General features: G+C 39.7%; 1 protein-coding gene across 3 annotated transcripts in view; it reads right to left on the bottom strand.

Annotated features, from left to right (window-relative positions):
* The window catches only part of arhgef28a (Rho guanine nucleotide exchange factor (GEF) 28a), a 54,815-nt gene extending 46,331 nt beyond the window's left edge, over positions 1–8,484 (bottom strand). For all 3 annotated transcript variants that reach the window (XM_026173290.1, XM_026173292.1, XM_026173291.1), the window contains exons 1-2: positions 8,247–8,484; positions 5,802–5,856 (exon numbers count right to left, since the gene is read on the bottom strand). In XM_026173290.1, coding sequence (XP_026029075.1) covers positions 5,802–5,834 — 33 coding nt within the window. In that variant the 5' untranslated portion in view covers positions 5,835–5,856; positions 8,247–8,484. The remainder of the gene's footprint in view (positions 1–5,801; positions 5,857–8,246) is intronic.
* Positions 8,485–13,547: the final 5,063 nt, after the last annotated feature.

Raw genomic sequence — 13,547 nt, 5'->3', positions numbered from 1 at the left:
AATTTTTTTCTCAGGACAACTTATGTCTTCAAACATGTTTTGACCTATATTATACATGCGAGTATAGGTCAATCTTTCCCATGGAAACAAAAACAAAACAAAACAAAAAGTCTGTAATCATTTCAACTGCACTTAAAATCTGGTTCCAGTCAAATTTCTAACCTTTACCCCTGTTCTTTGGAAACCCTTGGGGGTTTCAAGAGTTGCTATCTTCCTGTTGTTTGCGAGGCTGCTATTTGAAAGTGATAAACAGGTCTGACTCAAGCTGCAGTTTCTCCGTTTTCAGCGGTTAGCTGCAGTACCACTTAGTGCACACTTATCTCTGATTGTTTTTCCGCATAACAGAAGATAAGATTTCATCCTGCTGCTTGTGTAGCCTTCGTTATTTCCTGTAAGTCTAACTCCACATGAAGAGTCATTCATAAAAGTACATTTACAAAAAAAAGTAATAGAATTTATTTAGATATTAATGCTATGTGCAGTTTTCTGTATTTTTTATACTGTATTCCTTTGTAAATGTCTATAAAAGACACATCACACAATATTGTTTGATTGCATTTTGAATCCTGCACAGAGGATATAGTTTCCACTCAATTGTCTCAACATTGTCCCATAGCCTCAGACAATATTACTTTAAGAGGGGCAAAATTTGATCAGACAAATCTGTACCTCCTGAGTCTTGGAGATTAGAACAGAGGTTGGCTGGGGTTGCGATATGACAACACACCGATGTGATCTATGGCCTTTTTTCCAGGGCACCGTCATGACACAACCTGATCCAGTAACAATGAAATATTCAACACCTTGTGGTTTTTTACTTCATGCCTTCCACGTGGCAAGGTTGAAGGTCGGGGAGTATATTTAGTTATGAATACAAGGTTTTTCATATATGCCTGCTATGAATCCACAAGGTGCTTTTGCTGTTGTGTGACATAACAACTGGGCTGCTTTGCTTTTAATGTTTATTTTTATTAAAACACTAACACTAAACACAAATTAAAACACTAAATGATACACCAGAGAGATGGTCTTCTAACCTCCGCATGTTATTGTCCATTCAGTGTGGGGGGTGGGAGGAAAAACAACATCAAATCTGCTGCCCGGTCTCCAGGAAACCTGTAGTTGTCAGCTCTACAGCTCTTTGCCATGATCTCCTGAGTGTATCACACGGGTGACGTCAGGGGAGTAAGATCAGTGCCACCGCAAAAACAAAAACAGCTCCAATAACAGTTAGCTCCCCTCAGTGCAAAGACCTACTGATGTCAGCTCTCAAGCATAGTTATTTCAGTTTAATAACCAATACAAATAACATTTGGTATCATTAAGAAAAACTGCACTGTGCAATGGAGTCTGCTATAATCATAGAGTCACTATAAACCCTCATAGCCTATTTAATTTGATCAAAGAACAACAGAGGCCACCGTTCCACTTACTTCCACATGCTCTAAGATGATATGCTCATGAACGTTCACACACAAAGGCATTACATTAAGCAAAACAATTGTCCAACCACAAGTATGTGACAGTACGTCACACACTACCATAGCGACACTATGGGCTGTTCACATCTGAACTAACATAAACTCCAGAGTCTTGAGAGTGACAACCAGCTAGTGCTGAAGGCCTTTTCTCATGCTCAGCTGAGACACATACCTCTGATTTAATCTGCTGTGCAAATGGGATACTAATAACTAGTCTACATGTCAAAAGGGGCTGGTGCAGTGCCACAACCATTCATCTCAAAGAAAAGTCCTGTCGGTAGACTAGCTGTTACATAATATTCTCAAGAAGTACTGAAATGAATAATTACGACATCTGAGAAAGCAGCTGTAATAGGAGAGCGTGTCTATTTGGTGAAGTAATGTTGTTTTATCCTTTATGGACAACTTTCTTGTTCCGCATCAATAAATATTTGGAAACGTGAGTCTTTCTGTTGGTTTGACATGTGAAAAGCAAACACAATCATCACAGCACTTAAAGGGGAAAAAACCCCATAAACCATTACACACACACATACCTGCTATAGTTTAAAGGAAACCACCATTACACTACACAAACCACACTCGCAATCTAACAAACATTGTAATAAGGGGACACCCAATCTATCTTCATTTGTCAAAATGTGGCAGTACTGCGCTGAGATAAAAGCTGCTGTTAAGGGGAAAAAAAGAGCCTTGCAAGCAGATGTGTACTGGTTTAAGTGGAGCCCAACAATGCATTCACCAGCCACTTTACTTAGTACACCTTCCTATTAAGTTGGACCCCTTTTGCCTTCAGAAAAGCTTTAATTCTTCACGTTGTAGGTTAAACTAGCGGTCCCCAACCTTTTTTGGGCCACGGACCGTTTTTTTGTCCGACAATATTTTCACAGACCGCCCTTTAAGGTGTCGCGAATAAAAACAACAAAATAAAATCAGTACCCGTACCAAAAAAGGAGGATGTATTCATAACACACGGGGAAAGACCCAGGGAACGATAAAAACGATTAAAAAAAATAACGATAAAAACTGAAAAAAACCCTGAAAACCATAAGTTTAACAACCGAGCCTTAACTCTCGTGGCCCGGGGGTTGGGGGCCGCTGGGTTACAACCAAACAACCAGTCTGATCACCTGCCTCCCCAGTTCTGATGCTCAAACCGAGCAGGTCATCTTAACCATGTTTACATGTCCTGAGTTGCTTTTTGGATTAATGAGCAGTTGACCAAGTGTACCTAGCGTACTGTAGCCCCAGTGACCTAATCCCTAAATTAGGGATTGTGAGTCCCAAGCAGAGTGGCTCAGTAGAAGTGTTCTGGGCCCATAACCCAAAGGTCGATGGCTCAAAACCATCCTCTGCTCGAAAAATATTTAACCACAATTTTGTTGTACAATGACAAAAGGCTATTCTATTCTAATAAAGTGTATGTGCGAGCATATGCTGATATTAACAACTGATACTGGCCTATAACAGATGTATTGTCCTGCCAGGTATGTTGACATGTGCCAATACAAAAGCGTTTTCACAGAAAATAATCCAGATTACAAAAATGGAGCCAATTTTAAAGAATTGTTTTTCAACAAAATGTACCATAATTGTATCAGGATCAACCTGGGTTATTCTTATTATCATCTGTCAATATTAGCTATTTGCCAATCAATTGGTATCTGCATTTATAATAGCCAGTAAATTCAAGTTTAAAATACAAAGGGAACCAGGTGAAAACACCCTTCAGCTATGTTATGAATGTTAACATTGCATAGTTTGTCCAGCAGAGGCACTTTGCAACTTCCTTGTTGGAACCACATATGTTTGGAAGACCACAAACATAACAACCACGTGATCCAAGCAGAGTCAGACACAGCATAAATGTGTAAATAAATAACTTCACATAATAAATGTTAGGGAAATTTATTTATGTTTCATTTCTGAAAGCCAAAAACTATTGGCCGGCATATTGAATTGGCCGGAATATTGAATATTTATGCTGACTTGCTCACAACAGCACTGCTAACATCCTGATGTTAAGCAGTTGTTATGGTTACCCTATTTACCACCTTATTTGGCAATCCACAGATTTAGATCAACTAAAATGACCTGAAAAATATAAAATAATGTACAAAAAATGTTAAAATTACTATTTACCCCTCCAGAACACAAATATGTCAGGCAGATTTCTATATAATAGCAGTAACAGCAGAATTTTGGGGTTTTTTTTTAATCTGCTGTCTAGTTTATCACATTTAAGCCTCATTAATAGTTTCAGATCCTTAAGCATGAACGAATGTGGTGGCAAACCAAGAAAGAAGCAAGCTGCTGGTGTTGCTACAACTGGAAATGCAGTTAGTTCAGCCTCTGTTGTGGTAAAATTGCACTTTCCATTTCACCAACATGGCCACACATTCTTCTTTCAGGGGCATAAGTTTGATTCAATCATGCACCTGGACAAACAAAATGACTTTTGCATGAACCTGAAGCTAAACTACAGCTCAATAAAATCTCCTTCCACACAGGAACTCCCAACGCTTTTTCCATCCAACTCATGGCAGCCACTTCTCCATTGATCTCGTCCATCAGTATTTGCTATGGGCATGACACTGTGTTGCGTGCGTGGAGGTGCGCCATAAAACTTTACTAGGCATGCTACAATAGTAGTCTTTATATCACAGCAGTGTGCCACAGCTTGTCTACACAAAGCCCAGCATTGAAATCTGGATCTCATTCAGTCCTGAGAGTTGCTCCTGTTCAGCTGTGTCCTCTGAGGGTGGAGACACCACTTCCTCTTAGTATGTGTAAGTTCTAGCGCCCATAATGATTCACATGTCTGGGCCTCGAGACCGGCCCTCCATCAGATTCTGTGAGCGAATGGAGGCAACGATTTCGAAGCGACCCCCACCCCCATCACCATCCCTCTCTCAAACTGGTGACACAGCAAAACAAGCAGACACTCCGCTTACCAGAAATCTGGCAACGCTTCAGTGACTGGCCCACCCAGGCTTCCACATTTACAGGAGAATAGGCAGAGAGAGAGTGAAAGAGGAAAAGAGAGAAAGAGATGGCGAAACAAAACTAAAACGTCCAAAAGTTAAAACAAAAAAAGTTGAAAAGACAACAATTTGACAATTTTAGAAAAGAAAATCCACTTTTCTTTTTTTTTTAAACTTGTGTAACCAGTAGTTTTTAAAGAGCCAAGAATACTCTATTATTCTTAGTCCCATGTTCACTATGGGAGCCATGCTTTCAGAAGCCCTTGTCATGTGGTGGGCGGCATAGAGCCTGGCTTCCCCAGGGACTGAAACCCTGCTGGGTTGGGTTTCACCTGCGACACAAGGCTCACTAGTCAACCAGTGCACACAGAGAGAGTCAGGACTGAGAGAGGAGGAGGATAGCTGGAGGGAAACACTTCTGCTGAGGTAAAAAAAAAATCATGCCTGAAACATAAGGCTTTGGGGTCAGTATCAGCCTGGCAAAGACCTCAATCTGGGCCACTTGATGGCTTTGGAGTATATGAAAGAGGGCATAGATTTTGCACTTTCAACTGTGTTTTCTTAAGGTTCACAGCTTTTCTTACTGATAAAGATACCCCCCCCCCACCCACACACACCCCACCCCACATTGCCATTGTTGTTCATATTACACCAGAGTAATTAATAGATAAACTTGAACAGAAAATCTTCTGTTTTTAATTTTTACTATCGCCTGTAGAAATTTCTGTTTTTACAATGGGTCCACAGAAAAATAAATAAAACCTTTTCTGTATATTAATGAAGACTTTCAGTTTTGCAGTTGCAAGAGAGTCTGGGCAATGACCAATGACAATTTCTTTGATTTACTACAGCATGTCTGTGAAGGTTCTCAGTCATCCAGGTCATCGTAGTCAAAGGAGCTTGCAAAGAAAAGCATCTGGACTTCTTTAAGTTACTTGAAGACGTTTCACCTCTCATCCGAGAAGCTTCTTCAGTTCTAAGGTCAAATGGTGGAGAGTCCCAGATATAAACCTAGTGGGAGTATCCCCCCACAGAGAGACAAAAGGACCCCCTGATGATCCTCTAATCGCCTGAGCCAAGGTGTGAAACTGGGTGTGGGTCCCAATCAGCCAGAGTTTCTACAGCAACTTTTCCATATAGAATAGAATTCAGAATAAGCATGTAAAAAATAAACACCTGCTGTTCAAATTGCACTTCTTGTTCTTCTTCTATGAATTGGAATTAAATGTGTCTTTGACAGTAATGGAAACTGTGGACCATCATGCAGAATAAGTTTGACAACCCTGCATTATGCAAACACCTCAGACACACACAAGCTAAGGAGGTAGTCACTTACAAATAAAGGCAGCTCCCTCTGGTTCACGTCCATTTTCTCTCCATCCACCAAAGACCTGGAGACAAAACAGAGGTGTTACTATGACATCGGGTTAATAACAGCACCGCCTAATGTAACCTATAGCCATGCTACAACTGAAGCATTGAATGTTGCACCAAATTTATTGCACTTATGTTATTGTTTGGCGTGAAACTTTAACCTCCAAGATCTGACCCTCCTCTTAGCCCCACTGTCTCCCAAAGTCAGGACCAAGAGATCGCTTGCTATTTTTGTGTGCCACATTTCAAAACATTTCCTGAGGTGAGTAAGATGAAGACTCTTATAGGGCTTAGTTCGCTGCCTGCATGAATGGAAAAACAATAGCCTTCAGACAGGATACAGCAGTGGTAGAAAGGGTAACTGTATCATCAGCACACACCTGATCCACTGTGACTTCAGTCTCAGCTGTGAATAGTGCATGACTTCAAAGCTGCACAGCAGGTCTGCAGGCTGCTCTTTGTCTAGACACTCATCTGCATCAGCTGGGGCACATCCAGCAGGCCTTGTGGCTCTGCAGACTTTTTGCATGTCCCAAACAGGCAAAAGTTCCATTAAATGAGCCGAATGTTAATGTAATCCTAACCCATAAATGGCTCCCTTGCATGAATAAACTGTAGCCATGATTTTATTTTAGGAAAATTTTCATTTAATTGTAGAAAGTAAGCCACGTGAATGTCCTGGCTAAAATATCGAGGATTTTTTTTTATGGTAACCATAATGAAAAAACAGCTATAGTTTTGGGTAGATTAAGTACTTCCTGCTTTTAAAAGATGAACCTTTAAAAAAAAATCTACCAGTATGCAAGTTTTCACACTTTTGAAGAAATTATGGTTAAAATTGTGTTGTTGGTTTTTTTTAACCAACCAAAATCAGGAATCATGCTTTCATGTTTATTAATTTATTAACTGAATACTCTTCTCGGCTTTGATTTCAATACACATATTTTAATGATTGTTGAATATTTTTTGATTATGCCACTTCTTCCATATAAAAGTACGTAAAGGAAAGGTGGGCAGGTCAATTCATTTACAGTGGTGGAAATGATTATTTTAATTTCTAGCTAAATTTTTAAGAATAGAGCAGGATCTAATTCTGATGGTAGTTTAAATTTAATGGAGAAAGACAGGATATCAAAAAGAAAAAAAGACTACATAGAAATTATAAATCGATTTGCACATCAATGGGTGAAATAAGTTTTTTTACTTATATCTATAGGATTACACTACTGTGATGTACAACTAATGATGGTTAATCTATCCTATTACAGATTTTTTTTAAAATGCCCACAAATGCGATTGTTCTGCTCATCTTCCCTTTATAGAAAGTTCAAAACAAGATTCACGTCCAAACACAGAAGGAAGACCTCACCTGAGCTTCACGAGCTCAAAAACAACTTTTGAATAGACTGCAGGTGAAAACAAAGATTGGATGACCAGGAAACCAAAGTAAGGCACACCACCATCTACGGATTAACTTTAAACCCAACGTTTATTGTCTATTTTTTTCTAATACTATGCAAAGCATTAGTGTCATTCATTGTCCTCAGTCTGACTATTCAGTATGAAGGAGAAACCTGATATGAGTCGTGGCCAGGCACGCCAGAACAGAGCGTGAGAAAACAGAAAAAAGATTACACATAACCGCACGCTGTCAAAAAGCATTTGGAAAGCATTTTGACATACATAGATGGGAGTATGTAAACCCTGTCTTCATCAGCCCTTTTTCAGATGACGCACGGTTAAACTATTTAATTTCCGTTCACATGGCAAGCTGCAAAAACAGGCTGTCGAAAGCATTTTTATGCACACAGTGAATGACAACTGCATAACTCCACAATTTTCAACATGACGTATTTAAACTTAATAAAAGAGCTCACAAATTCATGAATGATGTATGGCGACTTATGAGCGTCTCCGTAAATTAGAGTTATCGGACTCAGAATGTAAGGTATTACTTAGAGGAAAACCACCTCGCTTTCACACTAATGCATGGAGCAGCCACACAAAGAAGTGAAAACGGGGGACCGCACACATTGTGAGCACTCCTATGAACAATAAATGATCTCCACTGCTACTGTCAGTAGGAAGCGAAACCCCTGCACTTAACAGTCAAATACAGTCAGTAAACGAATCATTTATCTCTCTCCGGGATCACAACAGCGGGTTTGAATAGACGACATAGACAGGGGAAAACGCGCGTTTTGCCTTTTACCTGTGAACGCACCAGCATTTCACTCCATCCACGCCTCACGTGAACAATTAACAAGTAAAAAAAATATATATACAAAAATTAAAAAGTACATGAAAACAGTTTCGCTGTCTGCACACTGCTCCTTCCTTTAAGTTTTAATGAAAATCTGCGTGAAACGGAACTTTTCCGAGTGAGGATGAATCAGCTTCCCATTACCTGCTGCGCTTTCCTCCCTCCCTCCGCTTTCTCGCTCCGGGAGTCTATTTGGAAAGTGTTTGAGCCGCTCGCTTCTGCTCCGCGTAGTAGTTGTGACGAATAAACATACTTTATTAATGCACCTTTTATTCCGAATGAGTTGTTTCTTTCCGCTTCTTTCAGGTTTCCATGTTTTTGCTCCGAGAGAGAGCAGGTTAGGAGTCTGCAGGTGTCGCCAATGTTTTTCCTTTTCCTTTGCTGCCTGTCCTTTTTTTTTTTTTTTTTTTTGGTCCACCCCTTCAAGGACCGGGCAGCATGAGTGAAACCTCTCCGGGAGGCAGGGCCAAACGTGGCGACATGTGCTTAATTCCGTCTCTATAAATGTAACGTCCCCAGCATAGGGAACTCATAATGACATTTAATGCTTCATTTGACATTTCCTTTAACTGAGCTCCTGTGTTTAGTGTTCATCATTTTAATTTTCTCCAATCAGAGATCAGCCTGAGTGATGTCACTGTGATCGAGTACAAAGAAACCACAGCAGCAGCGGTGAAAAGACTATAAGTACAAAGTCAGTTCAATTCACTTCAGTTCAGTTACATTTTCTCACACAATAGTCGCCTCAAGGGACTTTATATTGTAAGGTAAAGACCCTACAGTAATACAAAGCCCCAACCATCAGATGACCTTGTTCAAGCAAGCACTTGGCAACAGTGAGAAGGAAAAACTCCCTTTTAATTGGAAGAAACCTCATCCAGAATTAGGCTCAGGGAAGGACAGCCATCTGCTGCTACCTGCTGGGGGTAAGGGGAGGGAGACAGATGGAAGAGAGCTAGAGATTAATAATAACTGGAAAGAATGCAAAGTGATTAAAGCACATTTTTATTCTACTACACTTCTTCCACACTTTAATTATTATTAACCTTAGAAAAAAATTGCTCCACTTTATCAGCCCCAATGTTAAAATGCACCTTACACATTAATACAACATCAACATGCCACATCACTATTCTTTGAACTTCTTCTTGAGTTGGATAGTTGTAGAGTGTACGTCCTTGGTAGGGATAATGGATCTTTTAAATACCAGGCAGGCTGTTACAGTAAAGTCCAGAAATTTACTGACAACTGTTTTGGATACATTAACTACATTTTTTTGTTGTACTTTTACTTTGTATTTGTAATACAGTCTCTCACTGAGTATTTTAGCACTTTGGTGTGTGGCTACTTTTGGCATTAGCTAACATGGTAATAAATATAGTATAAATACACACACGATAAGTGTGTTTCACAGAATTCTAATGTATTATTAATATTATAAGCTAGACTGCATGTATGAATGGTCATGACCTTACACTGATAAATTCCATGTTGTTGCCAATAGCCAACTTCAGACAACATGGCCAATATCAGCTGAAACAAATCTTATATACTGATGTATCCTCATCAATCAAGGCTAGCTTTCAGTTCAGTTCAGTTTAATTTCATTTATGTAGTGCCAAATCACAACCACAAACCCCATTTATATTGTAAGGTAAAGATCCTACAATAATAGAGAGGAAACTTCAGCAATCAGATGACCTCCTATAAGTAAGCACTTGGCAACAATGGGAAGGAAAACCTCCTTTTCACTGTTGCCAAGGAAGAAACCAGGAAGAAAACTCGAGCAAAACTAGGCTCAATGCAAAGTGATGTATAAACATACTGACAGTGAAAAAAGGTGAATAAAGAAGAAATACTCAGTGCACTGTGGGAAACCCAAGTAAGCTAGATCTATTGCAGCATTACTAAGGGAGGGTTTAGGGTCACCTGATCCGGCCCTAACTATATGCTTTATCAAAAAGGAAAGTTTTATGCCAAATCTTAAAAGTAGAGATGTGCCTGTCTCCCAAATCCAAACTGGGAGCTGGTTCCACAGAAGAGGGGCCTGAAAGCTGAAGGCTCTGCCTCCCATTCTTCTTTTAAATACTCTAAAACCACAAGTAAGCTCACAGGCTGAGTGCTCTACAGAGGTGATGTGCTATTTTGAGGTCTTTACGATAACATGAGGCCTGATTATTCAATCCTTTTTACATCGGCAGGTGCATGAGGGAAAAGTACAAATGAAAGGGCCTTTCTGGACTTTGAGATGATTCTTCTTCTTTTTAGTATTTTAGCATGAACTATTGACTCAATAAACGTGGCTGTACAGCTGTTTTATGTAGTGACATCAGGTGTATCAAGCATAACTCACATTTAATATGTAAGCTGATTGGTGATTTTTGCACAATCTACTTTAGGAGTTATTTTTTCTTTTTTATGAAAATGAACTCAAGTGGAGTTAATTGCACACTGATAGCAGAAGGACAGAGCTGTCTCAAAATAGTGCTTAATTTGTGTGGGACTCTATACTTACTTTTTAACTGGCTCGGGGGAAAAAAAGACCTCTTTCATTTTCAGCTGGATTCTCATCTTAGTTGCACACAGAGGAGGGCAATTTATCCTGACATTTTACATTAATAAGAAACACAAAAAGAAGACAACTTTCCCACAATTCCTGCTCCCTGGTCACTCATAAACCCTGTTCCCCCACTAACTAATAATGAGCAGCAGATGAACTAAAACGATGGTCCAGCTTTCACACAGTTGGCAATATCAGTTAATTTCACCCTGTCCACCAAAAAGTGCTGTCTTGCTTAATTGGGTGATCAAAGGATTATAGAAAGCTTGAAAGAAGAACAAAGCCTCCCTCAAGTTCAAGCTCCGATTTCAGAATTCATAAGACTATGGTGCCATCTGCTGGTGTAACCAAGAAGTGACTAAAATAAACAACACTTGTGCAGGAGGCTTTTCCATACCACATTCCACTTGCATCCTCGGTAATGTCATACACTAAATTCCAAAGTAGTTAAGGTGCAGTAATCTGCTGTATTTTCTGCATGCAATTCCTGTTTCCTGTAGATGGCGAGAGCGGTACACAAAAAGACACACTGAGGTTCACTGAGTCACATTTAACAAGGCACAGCTTCCTCAGTGCAACTGACCTGGAAGGGGGTTTTTTTTCCATCAAGACCCCCTGGTGTTGTTGGAGCAGCTTCATGGACATCCCAGGACCCTTGACCTCCTCATTAGAAGCTTGAAAAAACAAAAACAACAGAACAAAAAGGCCTCGGGAGAAGCATCGCCATCACTTTTTTACTTCAAAACAACAGGAAACAAAGGCGCTAATATTTGAGATACAAAAGCACTTTCCTAAAACAATTAAAACAACAAAACAAGAAGAGTTTCTGTCCCAGCGCAGCTGCCATCGCACTGTTTCAATGAAGCCTTTTTTTCCCCAGCTGAAAAGACATTTCAGTTACAGTCCAATAAAAACAGATTTTGAATCATAACTTCAATCTCCAAATCCTCCTCTGATTTCTTAAATATGTAAAGCATTTCAAAAAATCATCCGGGGGTTTCAAAGGCAATAATTCAAATAACTGTATTTGTTTTCTCTCACAGAATTTGTAACGTCTGTGTCTTTGCAGTTTAACACGGTGATAGATTACCAAGTTTAACTCAAACACTGCATAATCATGAGTGAGGAATTAGCCATCAACCAGCAGTAAACATTGCTCACAGAAGCATTAGAGGAAGGCTGCTGGCATGGATACCAGGCAGTTAGTCTGATTTTTTTTAAAGAAATTATACAGTAAAAACACTATTAAACCTTCTATTTAGGACTGCAGGGATAAATACTGCAGGGACTTAAATACTGTTTATCCTCCAAAGCCTAATCACACCATTAAGAAATCTCTACTTTGCAAAACAAACAGAGAAAGTCAAAGAACACAAACGCTTTCAGAACATCGACAGCAAGCAGGGAAGCGAGATATGGAAATACACAGATTGTGAAACAAACAACATAACACGAGAAAGGGGGGACGGGGGGGGAAGGATCATTCCACATTTATTTCTGAATAAAAGGATTTCACTGAGGAAATAGTTGTCACGGCCTTTAAATCTGATTATTGTGTTGTAAGGTTGACCTTGCCATGAAAATAACCACGATTGGCAGGACGTTTGAATTCCCTGTCATTAGTGTGGCAAACTGTTTAAAAGGAATAAGTAAACAAGCTCAAATTCTTCAGCTTTTGTAGCTTTTCTCACATAAGCCCCTACTTAATTATATAATTTGAATATTATTTAGAACACGCGTCCACACAAGGTGGGATTCATTTCTCTCAGACTTTAGCTTGAACCAAAGACATATGCAAACTAAGCATTTTATTAGGTGCACCTTGCTAGTACTGGGTTGGATCCCCTTCTGCCTTTAGAACTGATTTAATTTTCATGGCATAGAGTCAAAAAAGTGCTGGAACCATTCCTCAGAGAATTTGGTCCATATTAACATGACATCAGCACACATGTTGCTGCAGATTTGTGGGCTGCACATCCACGACACCAATCTTCCATTTCAACACATCCCAAAGGTACTGTACTGTGTGCTAAGAGGTGCTGACTGTGGAAGCTGTCTGAGTACAGTGAACTCAGTGGTGTATTTAAAGACCAAATTTGAGATGATCTGAGTTTTGGGATTTTGCGTGTTATTCTGATGGCAGCAGGCATCAGCAGATGGGTTACACTGTCTTTATAAATGGGCTGAGATGTTCAGCAACAATACTCAGGTAGGCTGTGGTGTTTAAATGATGCTCAAGTGTGCCAAGAAAATATCCCCCGACACCATTACTCCATCACCATCAGCAGCCTGAACCGTTGCTCCAAGGCAGGATGAATGCGATCCATACTCTTTTATGCCAAATTCTGACCCTACCCTCCAAAATTCACAGAATGACATCGAGACTCATCAGATGAGGCAGCACTTTTTCAATTTTCTGTTGTTCAATTTTGATGAGCCTGTGCAAATTGTTGTCATGGTATTGGGGGATTTGACCCAGTGGTTCAGAGTTTTTGGACTTTCTAGTGTTTATTTGAATATTCTGTTCTGATTCCTGGTTTGTTTAATGTTTATATTTCAGGTATTCATGTATGTTTCATGTATTCTTGGTGTACTTGCTCTAGCTTGCACCTCCTAGTGACTTTAAAGTGTAAAGTAGCTGTCTCCGCTTCCCTTAACTGCCCTTCTGCACATATACAGTGAGTGCCCCCCATTGTCCTGTGTCAGACCATGTGTTTCTGTTCCTGTCTCTCTTGCCCCTAGTGGTTTTCAGCATGAGTGTGTTTCCTAGTGGTTATACTGTAGTTTTCAGTTTCCCCTTTTTGGATTTATGTTTCACTTTTTGGATTATGGCCACTTTGCTCTTTTGTGAACAGAAAAGGGGCTCACTTTTTTGTTTTATTCTG

The sequence above is a fragment of the Astatotilapia calliptera genome, chromosome 7 (assembly GCF_900246225.1).
Source record: "Astatotilapia calliptera chromosome 7, fAstCal1.2, whole genome shotgun sequence".
Taxonomy (NCBI): domain Eukaryota; kingdom Metazoa; phylum Chordata; class Actinopteri; order Cichliformes; family Cichlidae; genus Astatotilapia; species Astatotilapia calliptera.
This window is presented reverse-complemented; position numbering and strand designations above follow the sequence as displayed.